The sequence below is a fragment of the Rhamphochromis sp. 'chilingali' genome (genome assembly GCF_963969265.1).
Source record: "Rhamphochromis sp. 'chilingali' genome assembly, chromosome: 2".
NCBI lineage: Eukaryota > Metazoa > Chordata > Actinopteri > Cichliformes > Cichlidae > Rhamphochromis > Rhamphochromis sp. 'chilingali'.
Genome location: NC_137930.1, coordinates 53,532,480 through 53,549,781, shown reverse-complemented (window position 1 = coordinate 53,549,781; position 17,302 = coordinate 53,532,480). Strand labels below are relative to the sequence as shown.

The 17,302-nt window shown below is 39.9% G+C and overlaps 1 protein-coding gene across 1 annotated transcript; it reads left to right on the top strand.

Annotated features, from left to right (window-relative positions):
* The first annotated feature begins 507 nt into the window (after positions 1–507).
* Positions 508–16,953, top strand: slco1c1 (solute carrier organic anion transporter family, member 1C1). Its single transcript, XM_080874893.1, has 15 exons — positions 508–686; positions 3,600–3,754; positions 6,764–6,905; positions 7,448–7,580; positions 7,755–7,876; positions 8,794–8,940; positions 11,109–11,207; positions 11,401–11,649; positions 11,935–12,099; positions 12,742–12,937; positions 13,133–13,298; positions 13,506–13,690; positions 13,865–13,929; positions 14,258–14,375; positions 16,570–16,953. Exons 2-15 carry the CDS (start codon positions 3,659–3,661, stop codon positions 16,793–16,795), a joined length of 2,109 nt encoding a protein of 702 aa, XP_080731019.1. The 5' UTR covers positions 508–686; positions 3,600–3,658; the 3' UTR covers positions 16,796–16,953.
* Positions 16,954–17,302: the final 349 nt, after the last annotated feature.

Genomic DNA, 17,302 nt, shown 5'->3' with positions numbered 1-17,302 from the left:
TGCATTATTTAGTATCTGCTGTAATTACAAGTAAGAACTACGCCATCAGACTATTATCAGCTTAATGACAGTATTATGCACTTCATTTGCATTTGTCTGTGAACGTCGAATTGTTCACCTTTAGTGTCTTCACCCCTTGAAAGCTGTAAACACTGCATACTGTTCAGCGACTGGAAGCCACTGGCAAATAATCCATGCACTATTTGAGCGGAATTATGTGAAAAGCAGAGCGGCTATTGCATTTTTTTGCGGCAAATTTGCGTCACAACAGGTCTAATCTATTAGATAATCAACGCAGAAATTCACGACTTAGTTATTTGGGTTGCTTGACCTACCTGCACTCATGCACCCATATGTAACGTTTGACAGCCTGCAGATTACTAGGGCTCAATGAAACGCAGGCTGGGCATAGTTTTGCTCCCCCCCCCCCCCCCCCCCCACTCTGTTCAGGGTATATGCGTGCTCCACCGAAGATCGTGCTCAGTGTCTACCGTGTCCAGCGAAACACGCTGTTCTCCCTTCATAGCCTAAGAGCACACCGTGTGAGTGTAGGCGACTTAATGAGGAGAGACTGAAGATTTTCTTTTAAACCACTGGATGTCATTTCATCTCCTCTTTGTGTGCTGAATAAGAAGTAGCCTCAAATACGTCGTTAGGAGAGAAAGCTTTGAAGCCCCCACAGTTGGGTAAGTATCATGATGTTCTTTCGAGTTATTATCCCCAGTCATTCATGAGAATGAGAATATTCCTTTCTTGACGTATGTGTGTATTTAGTGGATAATCAGCGGTATAATAATAGCTGTAGATTCAAGTGACAAGAAAAAAAAAGCCCCAACAGAAAACTGTCAGTGAAGCTTCAACTGTGCATCATCAAACACTTAAATGGTGCAGTGCACACAGCTGTCTGCAAGAACAGCAGGTGATTTGGAGAATTCGGTGAAAGCTTACTGAGTACACAGTGATTAATCAACCTGCACGCACTGCCACCGATGGATAATTAAACAGGGGTCACGTGCTTACCATCATTTGAAGTTTCTCGGTGTTTTGAGCTCAGCTTGATTAAAAGTGTTTGCTTTTCGCTCGGTGATCATTTGTCTTGCGCAACTGAAAGCGCAAAAGATCCTGGCGTGTTTTTCCACAGTGAAACTGTAACAGAGCAAAGAGCCTCACACATTCATATCACTGATATTTGTAGCATCAGAAATGCAATTTCTGTAGGTGTGTAACCATTAATCACTGAGATTCAATAAAGGACCTGCCAACAGATGGCACTTGGATTCACCAGGACCTTTAGAGAGAAGGCGGTATGATTGTACAAAAGGAATGCTTCCTATCAACATCTCTATCGGAGGAAACTTAAACAGGCTTCAAGCCAAACATATGAAATGTTTGGGGGATTTTGTGGATGTTTATGCACACTAATGATTGAGAAACCTTTCATTACACACAGGGGGATCTTTGTTGTGTGTGCAACCTTAATTGGTCGAGGTTTTATAAAGAAAATGTAGCTTTGCCAGTGCAAAACATGAGTGTGGGCATTTGTATAGTTTCCAGACTAGCTGTGTCAAAAGAAACTGCTGCTCCACTGAATGTCTGTCCTTGTTGAGTGAGTGTTTAAGCCTTTACATCTTCAGCCCTCTCAGCTTTTTTTTCTGTAAGACAGAAAGGAGTAGTTCAAAGCCATGCTATGGTTCAGTGCACTCAGTGAGAAGTTCACATCACTGAACAAGCATCCTGGCCCTGCTGTCTCTCATTCTGTATCATTTGTAACACTAGACCACATGCCACACACAAGGTTTTTTCTTTATATTTTTATATCACCAAGTTGTTGCTTCTTCGTCTCCCCAGGATGAAATAGCCAATTTGGTGTATTTACTGAGCTGCCCTTCATCCATAAATCAGCTGCTTGTATTTTCCATTAGCTTCATGAATGAGCTGTTGTTCCTGCTGACGTGAATGCAGTTATATGCTGTCATATAGTGCTCGCATTATGAAAACACTGCTTCTTTTTTTGCATCATGAAATCATTAACATAATGTCCCCAGTGTTTAAGAACGAGTGCTGCTCTTCTGCTTGACTTACTCTAAATATTATTTGCAGTCTGTTTTGAAGACTGTCAGATGAATTCGCTATGCTTACCTAACGGCGACATTTGGAGAGTGGCTCACACATTCATTGTCTTTATCCGCTTTTTTAAAAAACAAGGGTGTGGGGATTTTTTCCCCTTTGAAATACCATTCAAGGAATTGCACTAGTCATTCTTGTAGTTCAAAAAGCTAACAATCGTGAATAAGAACAATTAACTGAAAGCAGATTTGATTGAAATCTGGTGTACAAATTTGACAAAAATTGATTGACTAGATCTAACTAATAGTCACATTTATACCACACACACATTAATTTATCGGTTCTGGAGATTTTGTAGATCTTGTAAGTCTCGTGTTGATCAAGGAAGAATTTAAGCATAAAAATGTGGAAACTTAGAAGTGGTATTGTTTAACAAATTCTTAATTTGATGCCAGCATCAAGTCTCAAAAAAGGGCATATAGGGCTGTGCCCTACATTTTTCATAGCAGGCTTGTACAAGTCATTTTATGAGTATTTCTTTAAGTTATGAAAGCTACTTTCATCTGCTTCCTTATTCATAAGACGTCACCCCAGCAGGTTGTTCCACATGATGTAAGCCCGAAGGGATTTGTGTCTCCTTCCAGGATTGAACCAGGGACTCTGCAAATGCTGTTATCCACTTATTTCTTTAAGCTATAATAACCCTTAACAATAAATATTCCTGGACAGGGCATATATTACTAATATAACTGCTAAAATAGGAAATGGTATTTCTATAGTTAAATGCCATGCAAGGTCTTTGGCACCAAAATCCATGCAATTAATCCAAGCATTGATATTTTCTAATCTTGATTATTGCCCAGTAGTATGGTCGGGTGGTACAATGGAACGGATTAAGAAATTGCAAATGTTACAAAACAAGGCAGCAAAAATGATTTGAATGGTTGTCAGCGTAGAACAAATATTGTAAGAATGCATAAATGTCTTAAGTCAGTTAATTGTAAAATTTAGATTTCTTTATTCTTTACTTGTATTTATTAGAAATATTATTGTTACAAAGGTAGTAATTCATTTGTATAAACACTGTATTTCAGTATAGACAGAATATGCTACTAGTTAGGTTAGTTAGATTTTTGTTACCCAAACCAAGAACTAGTTCAATCAAAAGAACAGTTTTGTATAAGGCTATGGAAGAACTGAATTTGTTACCAATGCAGATAATACAAGAAACCAGTAAAACTGGATTAAATAATTGGAACTGGATTTGGTCTGACTTTTGACCAGTGTTAAAAATGGCAACATGAATTTGAAATATTGTCTGTGCACTGTAGTAATGATGGTAAATCAGTCTTATCTGTGCAAAGGTTAGGTGATCAATGCTTACCCTGATACGAGACCTTTGCATTATCAAAATGTAAAGCTGCGTTGCAGCAGCTGATGGGGATCTTAATAAACTAAACTAGACTAAACTGGTTGTTGTTGCACAATAGTGGCTTGGTATGTAATCTCTAAATCTGACTTCATTCCAATAGGCCCAAGTGAGAACAGCTACAGTAAGTCATCAAAAGAGAAACCACAGTAGGAGGCTGCTATGAAGAAAATGGACAACACAGCCACAGACAGCTGGATTGTGGACAACAACCCTGACTCCTCCACAGTGAAAAACTCCTGTCACCCAAATCTGAAGGTAGTCTACTTTCTCCCTCTTACCGAAAACAATCTTAAGTGAGTTAATATTCACAAAAAACTGGCATCATGTATTTTTAATTTCTAAATATTAAAAAATATATATAATTCTTTTGTTCTCATTCTTAAAAAGTCCAAACATCAAACTGGGAGGACCTTCCTTTCTACGTTTCTTTTATAAAGCCTGTAATTACACATGAGACCAGCCAACGGAGACGGTTATGTTTACCAGAGAAAAGTCATATGAACACGTAGAAATCATTTCAGCCAAAATGGACAAAGGCCCCACATGTTTGTCATTTTCCCAAGTCATCTGACTGGCCTAGAGGGTGCACACAAATCTCTCTCTCTTCCTATCAAGTGGGGTCACGTGTGTCTAAAAGACACAGAGTAGATTCATTAGTTGGCGGCACTCATTTATGTGCTTTCATGTGTAAAAATGGTAAATGGTAAATGGCCTGTATTTATATAGCGCTTTTACTAGTCCCTAAGGACCCCAAAGCGCTTTACATATCCAGTCATCCACCCATTCACACACACATTCACACACTGTGTAAGTAAATGCTACTACTCGAGATAACTCTCCAGCCAGTTTGTGTAAAAACACTTTATCACACTTTTTTCTCTGTGTTGACGAATCTATCAAACACCTACTTAAAATCTGAGTTAAGTGTAGGGCATGTAAGCCTTGTTAATGACCATGCGAGGTCTAGTGCAACAGCTCACGGTGCCCTTTGGACTTGGTATTAAGTCGCTGTGAAAAATTTCTTAGACAAAGTTTGTGCTTTTGTAAAAGAGGTCTGAAAGGAGGTTTTGTACCTCTTTATTGGATTATGAGGCACACTGAGCAATAATTAAAAAGCTGCTTAGTGAACTGCTTAGGTAACTACAAGAAACAGTTACATGGAATTCCAGTAATGCTGCTTTTTTCCTCTGTGTGTGCTTTCCATTTCTGCATAGTAAAGCTATAACAAACCTCTCAGCTGGTTCTACTGATACAAGCGGTCTGCATACTTTTGATCTGAGCAGTCTCCATGCTTGTTAATCTCAGATTAGGCTTGTCCTATGTGCATGTGTTCTATGTCACTTGCAAACACTCTGAATATTCCAGTTGACTTTGCATGAAACTCTCGTTTAGATTCTTGTTGAAATGTGTTTCATTTGTCTAGTAATGATTTACAGAGACAAGCCACCAGAGATTTGGCTTTAGTTTTGTGGAGAAATTTCAGTGCTTGTCCAAATTTCAGCGTTTTCTTTTTAAATTAGTGTTAAGATTTTCTTTATGTGAAACGTTACCTTTTCTTCAATGTACAAAACAAAAATGTTTCTGTAAGCATATTATCTGTTTTTAATAGAGGTTTCAATAAATGTTAAATGGTAAAATTTAATGTGTTATTAAAAAATATAGGTTAAAAAAATTCTTGAAGAAATTAATACAGAAAATTCCTTCATTTTTAAAATGTACATTGTACCATATTTATACAGATTTCTTTTTACTGTGTTGGTATATATAAGCTCACGGCTGATGGTCAGTTCCTATAGAAAAGTGTTAATGGTGAAAATTGATTCGTTTGAATCAATTCGTTTTCTTTTGCTATAAAAGGAAAAGTCCAGAGTTCATTATTTTTCACAGTGTGCAATACAAAGGGAAGCATATGAAATGGAAGTAAGTAAGTAAAGTAAAGTAAGTCTGGATTGAGTGCTGCTGCTCAAATGTGGATATAGTGACAAAGCAATATGATATCCTCAATGCCTTCAATAGAGGAACGAGAGTCTGCTAATTATTAGGGCCGAGGTCACTGTAAAAGAAAAAGAACAAGTACGCTGGCAGGGCCCTTGGATGTGGATGGTTTCCTTAAGGATCTAGCTTGGGTTTGCAGAGACTTGTGGAGGTTTTTTACTGAATGATACACGTCTGTAACGTCATGTAGCAGGGGTACTAAAGAAGAGAGTTTATGCAATAGTTGACCTTTGGAGGAACAATGCAGTTTTCACTGTGGCCATGGATCACTGGGCTGGCACTGTCTCGGAGATATTCGAACGTGTATGGGAGTTTGTCCAGCTTGTGTTTTGCGCATTTATTGTGGTGTCCTGTATGGGGTGTGAATAATGATCCTATTTATGATAATTTTGTCAGTTATGCAATCATTATGTTTTGAAATTAAACTTTAAATTGTAAGAAAAAAACAAAGTGAAAAGAATTTGATATTTCTGGACAAGTAGGTTATATTGACATATTTATTATAATGCATTTATAATGCATTGCAGTTTGTTGTTTGGAAGCAGTCTCTTCTGCTTTCACTATTTTAATCCCTTACAGTGCAGGCTATGGTTACCGCACACCTGTTTCCAATTATGTGTGCAAAGGATGTGTCTGTGTCCTTGTGTGATTGGCTTCTCTAATCCTCCCTTTGTGACTGACTGTCAGTGTCCACAGGCGGCTGAGCAGAAGAAGGAGGCTGCTCAATACACTCTCTGGCCCAGCGCATATTGCCAGCTGCCCTTTTATAAAGATGTATCTGAACTGCAAATTCATGTCATACACACACACATGTATCCTCAAAGAAATGCATTCACGTGCACTGCTGTAGCTCACTGGGTTCAGCATGCAACCCATATCCCATATGCCCATATAAGACTATTGCAGAGGCCCGGGTTTAAATCCACCCCCAGCAGTTTACTTTGTCTTCCCTCACTCTTTCTTCTAGCTTTTCTCTCCACTGCTCTGTCATAATAAAGCCTTAAAACCCCCGTATAAAAGAAATACATTCACTAAGTCTTGTGATAGGTTTAAGGTTAATTAGTGCAGGCTTGTGTTTTTGCTTGTTAGTCGAACTTCATTCAGAAATTCATTTTTATTTTGTAGTTGTATTTGAATCTGCGCCTGAAAAATGAAAGAAGGAAATTATGAGATGTTTGGACTGCAGTCAAAATCAAAAACAATCATATATCCATATCAGAGCCAGTGTGCCTGACATTGTATTGTTTTTTTCTTTTTGTGTCTCTGCAGATGTTCCTTGCAGCCTTGTCCTTTGCTTACTTTGCCAAGGCTTTATCTGGCAGCTACATGAAGAGCACAATTACACAGCTAGAAAGGCGATTTGATATCCCCAGCTATCTGATTGGCATCATAGACGGCAGCTTTGAAATAGGTGAGTTTCTCTGGCTCTTTGTGTACATTTCTGTATTTGGTGGCTGTATTTGTTTATTCTCTATTTATTGTATTTTTATGATACTAATGCTACAGCGAGACTGCTTAAAGGAGGCTTAAAAGTAGAGACGGGTGACAAAGCTTATAGTTAGAACTGGATCAGGTGACTCTAAACCATTCCTTAGTTATGCTGTGGAATACTGTGAGGTCTTGAACCAGGAATATTATGACGGCATGTTAATATTCCCAATACCATTGCATACTTCCATCTCATTTAAGCTTTGAATAGTGCCTTGTTGCATACCTAACTGACTATTGAAGAGTGAAAAATTGTTTTAAGCCACAGTATGCAGACTTGGAGTAATGGTTTATGTAGTTAGTTACAGACTTGTGGATCAGAATCAGTGCTTATCAAAGATAACACATCATGTGTATGATGTAGTTAGTGAGACTTTTCATGATTTATGATTCTGAGCAGTACATCTCATGTTTGGTGCCTCTGACTCCTCTCCATCTTCTTTTCTGATCATCTTAACCCTGTAGGGAATTTGCTGGTAATTGCGTTTGTGAGTTATTTTTGTGCCAAGCTCCACCGACCCAAGATCATAGCAGTCGGGTGTATTTTGATGTCTTTTGGAACCTTCCTGATCGCCATGCCTCATTTCATCATTGGCCGGTAGGCAAAGCGCAGTGTCTGAATGCATGCATCGCTGTTCATAAATTCCATTCACATATTACTTTGATCTCTGTAGTCTCTGATGTATTTGTGCTTCACATTGTGAATATCTAACAATACCTGGTGCTTTCTCCCTTCCCTTGTTTAACAGTCACATTGGTATTTTATACGCAGCTATAAGATCGAAACATCAATTAGATCTTCAGTGAATTCGACCAATAACCTCTCTCCATGTCCGGCAAGCTCACCTGAGTCCCTGAGGGCAGGTGACAGACCCTCTATACTGCCTTCTAGAGGTAAGACAAAAAACATTTATGTTGTTTATGACAACATGTGATTAAGGTTGAACTTTGTTTTTGCAGATACTGTTCGTGCTAGCATCGTTGCTAGGTCAGCACATGCGTGTTTATGTTTTAAGTCATTTTTGATGATGAATTGTGATAACTTGCACATATCCATGCTATAGTACTAAATGAGTAGGCTATTCATTCTGTTGGCTGTGAAATAAAAATGATACAGTACTTTTTAGAAGGTGCTATAGGTACATAAATGCAAAAAAGGTCATTTTAGCCCATTATAGGGAAGTTTCTAGGAAATGTGATGGTGTTATATCATACAAAGGCCAGCTTTTTTGAATATATATGCAGATATGAGAAGTTATCGTCATGAAATTAAAATGACTTGATACTTACGTAAAGCTTTGTAGGTGCATGAGGGCCAAAAATAGGTCCTTTTAGCCTGTTGCTTGGTAGTTTCTAAATGTTGATGTCAAAATATCTAATGCTGATAAGAACCTTCAGAAGTGTGTGGCCAACTTCTGATAGTGCAGGCAAAGTTGGGGGACAAAGAAACAAACATACAGACAAACAGAGAGAGATTGCGGGGATTATAGTAAGATGTGTTGACTTATTGTGATAATAGAATATTTTTCATCAATGTTTTGTTAGTGTAAATCATAATGTATAGTTTCGGCCCATCTGGCAGATGGCGAGGCCGTTCATAGTTCACACAAGTCTTCCTATTGTATTGTTCAGAATTCAACCAATCTTACACATAACAATCACCATGTGTGTCATAATCCAAACTGTTCTCAAGGTCAAGCTCAAGGTCACAGTTGTTGTTTTATGGCCAGTAACCTGCGAAATTGAGATGGATCATGAGCTGCATAAGGCTCTATGCCATTGACATTCTGACTGCTGTTTTTAAACTGCAGGCTGTGAAAAAGAGTCCAGTGTTTCCATGTGGATCTATGTCCTGGTGGGAAATATCCTGCGTGGGATTGGAGAGACTCCAGTGCAGCCTTTGGGAATCTCCTATATTGATGACTACGCACAGTCCGATAATGCTGCTCTCTATATTGGTAATCCACCTTTGTTACAGCTGATAGCTTTGATAGGAATTGGGGTTTTTTTTAGAAATTTTTTGGAAGGTTATTTTGAAACTAGAAAATTAGATACTACTAAAGATGAGTTAACCTTCTATAGATTTCTGTAATAGGAATATTCTTGTTTCACTGTGCTTTCATGTTAGGGAATATTGGATGTCTTTAAAAGAAATAAAAAAAAACAAAAGTGCTGTCAACAGGCAGAAAAACAAAAAGTTTTGTAATGTTGTTTGAGTTGCACTTAAACAATAATATACTGCAGGGACTGTACAGGTAGGCGAACATCTGCTTATTACAGATGAGAGCAGGTTCACCCTGAGCTCATGTGACAGATGAAAAGTGGTTCTGGAGAAGCTGTGGAGAACATTATACAGCCTGTAACACTGTTCAGCATGAGTTTGGTGGTGGGTCAGTGATGATCTGGGGAGGTATATCCATGGAGGGATGCACAGACCTCTACAGGCTATGCAAAATAACCATGACTGCCATTAGTCATAAGGATGAAATCCTTGGCCCTACTATCAGACTCTAGTGCAGTCAGTCCTGGGTTCCTCCTGGTGCACAACAATACCCGGCCTCATGTGGTGAGTGTGCAGGAAGTTCCTGGAGGATGAAGGACTTGATACCACTGACTGCCCCCCTCACACACCTGAGCTAAATCCAATAAAAAAAAAATCTAGGAGCTATTATGCTTCGGTTCATCCAATGTTGCCAGGTTGCACCTGGCCGTCTCATTAGGAGCATGCATTAGTATTGTCCTGCAAGCACGGTGGGGCCATACAAACTACTGAGCACCATTATGAGCTGAAATTTTGGCAAAATGGGCGATCGTGGCTCAAGAGTTGGCAGTTCGTCTTGTAATTGGAAGATCGCCGGTTCGAGCTCCGGCTCTGACAGTCCTTGGGCAAGACACTTCACCCGTTGCCTACTGGTGGTGGTCAGAGGGCCTGGTGGCGCCAGTGTCCGGCAGCCTCGCCTCTGTCAGTGCGCCCCAGGGCAGCTGTGGCTACAATGTAGCTTGCCATCACCAGTGCGTGAATGGGTGGATGACTGAATGTGTAAAGTGCTTTGGGGTCCTTAGGGACTAGTAAAGCGCTATACAAATACAGGCCATTTACTAAAATGGACGAGCCTCATGCATCATTTTGTCACTCTGAAAATAGCTCTTTTCCATGAAGCAATTTGGCATATTTCTTTTTTGGTAACCTATTACCTGGTCCATATCAGTATAGAGATCCAGATTATTTTTTCCCCCAATGAGATCTGACATGTTTTCGAAGTGTTCCTTTAATTTTTTGAGCAGTGTATTTGAGCCATTCCTATTGTATAAATAATATAAATATAAATAAAATTGAGGGCAGCACGGTGGCACAGTGGTTAGCACTGTTGCCGCACAGCAAGAAGGTCCTGAGTTCAATTCCACCATCAGGCCGGGGTCTTTCTGTGTGGAGTTTGCATGTTCTCCCCGTGTTTGCGTGGGTTCTCTCCGGGTACTCCGGCTTCCTCCCACCGTCCAAAGACATGCAGCTTGTGGGGATAGGTTAATTGGACAATCCAAATTGTCACTAGGTGTGAATGTGCGAATGAATGTGAGTGCAAATGGTTGTTTGTCCTTGTGTGTTGGCCCTGCGACAGACTGGCGACCTGTCCAGGGTGTACCCCGCCTCTCGCCCTATGACAGCTGGGATAGGCTCCAGCGCCCCCCGCGACCCTGAAAAGGATAAGCGGAAGCGAATGGATGGATGGATAAATAAAATTGGAACGTTTGTTGTATGTAAGCACAACCAAAGCAAAGATGTCAAGTTCAGAGTATGAGGGGAAAGAAAGCCCATTTTGAGAAAATAACCTTTAAAAAAACTTAATGCATCTTTATTAGAAAACACTAAATATCATCATACAGCTGCTCCATCATACAACTAACGGTGCCTGACTACAGTTACACTGTTTTTGCCTGTAGTGGCTCTCTTCATTTTCAGTTTTCAGAAGTTTTAAGAAGATTTACTAAACTATCCAGTACAGTTTGATTTCTTTTTGTTTATAGGACATAATGTAATCCATTATGATTATGATTATGATTTTTTAACGATACAGAGATTAACCCAATATATATTAGGCTATAAGTAGGTGTTTTTTGTGTGTCTCAGGTTGTGTCCAGACAATATCAATAATTGGTCCTGTCTTTGGGTACCTGCTGGGGTCCCTGTGTGCCAAAATCTATGTCGACATTGGATATGTGGACATGGGTGAGTAACATGTCATCTAACCATCAACTACATCTTTAAGAATTTGAAAAGGTAATCAGTAAAAGTAAAAAGTGATCGTTTTTGCTTCAACTCAAGTGCTTAAGGAGCATGTGACTTTAGTAAATACATAATTGTGGTTAATTACAACCATAAAAGAATGAACAGCGCCAATAATGTGCTTCTATCTTTACAGAAACTATCACTATTACTCCTGGCGATGCCCGCTGGGTGGGCGCATGGTGGCTGGGCTATCTCATTGCTGGTGCCATCACCCTCATGTCGGCCGTTCCTTTCTGGTTCCTGCCAAAATCACTGCCGATGCCTGTGGAAAAGCATGACACCAACTGCACACCAGAGCAAACCAGATTTATTAAAGATTCCCCAGGCTTGAAGCACATGTTCAGACCCGAGGAGCCAGCTAATTTACATCTGATGGCCAGTGGTAGGATAGTGATCACAGTGTGCTTTATGAAAGAATGTTGATTTTCCATTTTAACCGTATTATTAAACTGACTGTGTGCAATTAATGGAATCTTAACGGCTCTAAGATCTGTTTTACTGCTATAGTATATATAATACTGTCATTTCTGTCGACAGTAAACACAAATAGAAGTTTATTCCTTCTTGTCAATGTGAGAAAATCAAAATAGTTTTAATGATAAATCAAAATAAAAGGCTGAGGTTACTTCAAGAAGTGAAAATCACTCATTTAAACATCCTTTCACAGAATTCGTCCCCACATTGAAGAGTCTCCTTGGAAATCCTGTGTACACCATCTACTTATGTGTGACCATTGTTCAGTTCAACTCTCTCATTGGTATGGTCACCTACAAGCCCAAATACATTGAGCAACACTACGGCCAGTCAGCTTCAAAAGCCAATTTTCTCATGGGTGAGCAAGATATTATACTAATTTATATTGTTTACCTTATTTGGATTATTTTGTTCTTTTGTCTTTGTAAGTGAGATCTTTGTAGAGCTAAAAGCTTGCTTAGAACCACTGCTGTTTGGCTGAAAAGTACCTATTTAAGGATGCAAGTGATGTGAGCTGGATGGTAATCATAAGAGTTTCATGAGCTGGCTTTTGATCAATTTTTTATACCCCGACTCCCACTTCCCTCTTAAGTAAATGCTGCAAATTCAAGATGACAACCTGGTTTACCTCAGTCCTTGGGCATTTGACAGACAAACGACAGACATTGATTTAAAAGCACTTGAGGCAATCAGACCAATTAACATGTCTCCCTGATGCGAATGGAGACAACGTTGCTCTTTTTGTCCCCTGTAACCGAGTGGGTTAAGAGTACATCGGCTGATGAGAAATACGTCCCAGATCCTCTGAACCACCATAACTTATTTTCATCTTTCGCAACATGACTTAAGTAAAATATAAATGAGAGTGCTTTGATGTACATGAGTGTTCTGACTTTGATCCCTTCTGGCGAGTGATGTTGCTGCCTGATATCGCCTGTTTAAGTTCTTTCTCGATTCTCCATCCATTTAAGGATACGCTGTATTCTGCGGTGTTTCATAGGCATGATCAACATACCTGCAGTGGCCCTTGGGATGTTCTCCGGAGGGGTTGTGATGAAAAACTACAAGCTGTCTATCATGGGAGCAGCTAAATTTGCCTTTGGGACCTCTCTGCTGGGTTACTTTCTGTCACTCCTATTCTTTGCCATGGGCTGTGAGAACGCTAAGGTCGCAGGCATCACAGTTTCATATAGTGGGTATGTAATACCTTTGTATATTTTCCTTAGTGGACTTGATAGTCATCAAACCAGGAAGTAGATTCAGAGAAAAAGGGATTGGGGTTTTATTTATTTAATCTGCCACTGTTTTTAATTCCATGGCTTGTTTTTCTTGTCTGATCGATGTTTTAAAAGGGCTGACAATCACATGCCTTTTTTTTGTGTCACATGCAGACTGGGGGGCTTATCTTATCAGGAGCAGTCTCTCATCTCTGACTGTAATTCGGATTGCTCGTGCACAAGCAGAGAGTGGGATCCAGTGTGTGGAGAGAACGGGATCACCTACGTGTCCCCGTGTTTGGCTGGATGCAACTCCTCCACTGGCTCTGGCAAGAACACGGTCAGACACACACCACTGCCCTCGTGAAACTTGCATGCTTTTCAGTAAACGCAGCATGATATTCAGGCTTGATTCTCAATTTTCATTCATATCGTACCGCAGAGAAGCATGTGACATTTCCGTGATTATTTACAGACAGAACAAGTGTTTCCTGCTGTGCCGCAGCTCATTTATCACTGAGTCACACCTTGTTTTCTTTTCTGTCAGGTGTTCAACAATTGCAAGTGTCTCGCGGTGGCTAATACCCAACCAGGCAACTTGACAGCCAGCCTGGGTCAGTGTCCACACAGGGACAGCTGTGAGAAAGTCTTTCCATACTTCCTGGCTATGTCTGTCCTCAGTTCCTTCATCATCTCTCTTGGGGGTACACCTGGCTTCATGCTGCTTGTCAGGTCTGTCATATTCTGCTTTTGTGCCTTAAAGCCACTTTTTGCTGTAATGTTGTTTGTATTGTTCTGAAACGTCTCCCTCTAAGAAATACAAACGTCATTCTTTCATTGTCATTCTTTAAGTGTTGCCAGGTTAAAAGTTGAGTCCTGTCTAATACCACAGTGTTGTTTCTAAAGGTGCATTAAACCTGAGCTGAAGTCTCTCGCTCTTGGAATCCACACCTTGGCCACTCGTACCCTTGGTGAGAACCACCTTTGCTGTTCTTGGCATACATCACTGTCTATTTCATTTACATTTCAGGCTCACAGACATTTCCCTCAAGCTGACTTTCAGCATAATATATATAGTGAGCACAGTTATTGGGAGATCACCAATAAAAATTACTTTTTATGTTAAATTAACCCAAAGTATTTAGCTTAGTACGGCTAATTATCAGTTTAGCTGTATAATTATTAATATTCAAAGTTATTGTAAGGAAGTCTGACTTGTTTAGATTGTAACGTGAGTTCAGGCGAACCGTGATTTGACTTGAAATTCTGACATAAGTTACTTTATATGTTGTAACTCAGCTGGAATACCTGCCCCTATATACTTTGGAGCCATAATTGATACGACCTGCCTCAAATGGGGATACAAGATGTGTGGAGGAAGAGGAGCTTGCAGAATATATGACACTTCAGCTTACAGGTACTTGTAAGATGCCTTTATTTTAACTTTGCATGTGATTTCTATGGGATTGGCTATCCTTCAAACTCTTGATTTAGTGACCCTGTAATCAAGTTATGTGCAAGTTATTACGCACAGCCATGAGTTATGGTTGATTTATTTAAAATGCTGAACCCATAGCAGATCTTAAATGTACCGCTGGAGGAACAGTGCATTCAAAATAAAAAGTGAAGAACAATTGTTAACAACTGTCAGACCAGTGATTTTAAACACTTTCTGGCATTGATTTCTTTTTCTTTGTCTCAGCTTCAGACACCAAAACAAGCGCATGTTCATTTTTTTTAAATCACTAATGATAAAAAGGGATTCAAGTTCAATTCTACCTAAGTAAGGATTAGCATCAGAATTCTATCAGACATTTTCATTACAAAATAATATTGATTCATTCTCCACCCCCCCCTCCTCCCCCCACTGCACCAAACTACTGTTGGGGCTCTGCCCATAATCTGAAAACCACTGAACTGCACGCTGTCAGCAGTGAACTGATGGTGTTAGGCACACTAGGGAAACTATTGGTTAGAGACTTCTGCACAACAGAATTATAGCAACCATGTTTAATGACCTCCTTGCACTTGAAATGGTTGCTTCAAAGATGGAAACAAGGTCCAAGACCACTTCAGTCAGTTTTCATCTTCAGACCGACTTTGGTGAGTCAAGACCACGAAAAAAGGGCAACAGGATGGATTCAGTCAAGTATCAGTTTGTCACTGAATGGAGTCAAGTTGGCAATGACAAACAATTTGCTTGTTTACTGTGAAAAATCATTGAAAATGACAAACCTGGTTCTGTCTGTCTACATGTTTTCGTATTACTCTTACACTTTACTCTTAATGTTTTTTTCAGGGTGGAGTGATTGTACGGGATAGGTTTTTAATACATTTAAAAAAGAAAACTTGGGTGCACTCGTTTAAATTTAGTTAAATCATTCACTTAAATCTTTTAATAAGTGGCTCTACAAAACCTTTTAACTTGACGAGGCCAAGTCCTGTTAACTTCTTGTTAATGATCAAGATTGGCTACAACTGGTAGTTTCTTTTTGAACTCCTAACCACAAGTGTGCATTGAGAGTCTGCCCAGAACCTCACAGAATTAAAACAGAAATTCAGAATTTCCTCCACAAATAGTGATGTAGTTGCTGAGGAACAGCAATTTAACCACAAAGTGGCACGGGCGCTCAGCAACCCTGCTTTTATATTTCTGTCTCTCTTCCACAGCATGCCTTTTAGCCTGTCTTCCTTCTCTCTCCCCAACCGATCGCGGCAGATGGCCGCCCCTCTCTGCCGGAGGTTTCTTCCTGTTAAAAGGGAGTTTTTCATTCCCACTGTTACCAAAGTGCTTGCTCATAGGGGGTCGTTGATGGTTGGGTCGTTCTCTGTATGTATTATTGTAGGGTCTACCTTACAATACAAAGCGCCTCGAGGCGCCTGTTGGTGCTGTATAAATAAAATTGAATTGAATATAGGAACTAGAGTATAATCACTTGGCAGGCAGTTGGGTCAAGCCCCCTACTGGAAAGAAATGCATTGCAGGCAAGTATTCTTCACTTGTGATCACAACATGTTGGAAGTGTGTCTGCGTTCAGCAGCAGCTGTTTGGAAACTTTCACTCGTCTTTCTGAGACTGATTGCAGTCGGTCCAAATTGAACTGCAATTCTTTGACAGGTTGCTTCCCACCAGGTGACCGGTGCAATCGCTTTGTGACAGAAGGTGGTCATCCTAGACGTTGAGGGTGTTGCCCACCCTCTGGGCAACCAGCTGCAGTAGTTACTGCAACTACATGCAAAATGCAAAAATAGTTCAGTAACATCCCTGGGCTATTACAGATTTGACCTTGTCACAGTCAGGTTTACTGCTGTGTTTTAACGGTAGTGCCTGAGAGATTGCAGTTTTGGACCAAAGTATTTTGACTGTAATAAATAAAAAGAGCAGTAATTTTATCTTTTCTTAATTTCAAGTCCTGTCTTTAGTAGAGAGCTAAGATTGTGGCATTACAACATCTTCCAAAAGGACTAGAAGAAAATGCTATTTATACAACTTTGAATGGGAAAAAGTCCAGTAGTGACTAACCTTTAGGGATTTGTAGCTTCACTTAGAGCTGGCCTAAACCGTGACGGAGCAGTTCGTACTCTTAACTGTTGCTTTTTTTTTTGTACAGGAGAGTCTACCTGGGTCTGACTTTGGGCTTGAGAACAGTCTCCTTCTTCCTTTGTATTTTGGGATTTGCTCTAATCAAAAGACATATTAGGAAAGAAGAAAAACATGTGCTGACCAATGGGAGTGCAGAGTTGGAAACACTGAGGAAAGAGGAGAACAGCTCTATACATTGTGAGCAGTTTGTACTGGCCTTGGACTGCAATCCCGACAGAGAAACTCGCTTGTGAGCCTCGGCGCATCTTCTTTTCTTCTGACTCAGCCCGACGAGCACCTCACCTCACATCTACTGAGGAAGACACACTGTGGACATTTTTCATAGCACACAGAGTATATATATTTGTAAAGGATTTGCGTAGATGTACGGTATCTGAAATTAGTCATTTTATAAAACAGTCTGATATTTCTGGAATGTGTATGTGTTTGTGTTTTTCATGAATGGAAGACTTTCATAGAAAAAAAAAGATTGTAATTGTGTTGTACTTTCTGTTCTTCATTTTTATGATTAAACGTGATAAAATCAGATTTTGCATTTTAACATTTAAGATGCCTGAATATGATGGTTTAACATACCTGTTTGTGCTGTGCTCATGGCTTTGCTTTTAGTTCATGCATGCACAGGTCTGTCTAGTGTCTCTCACACCTGCATCGCGTTTCTACTTGTGAATGAAACAATTGGTCAAGGGGTAGATCAAAGCTTGAGCAACAGGAGTAGCTCCTTGAAAGGGTATCTCCTT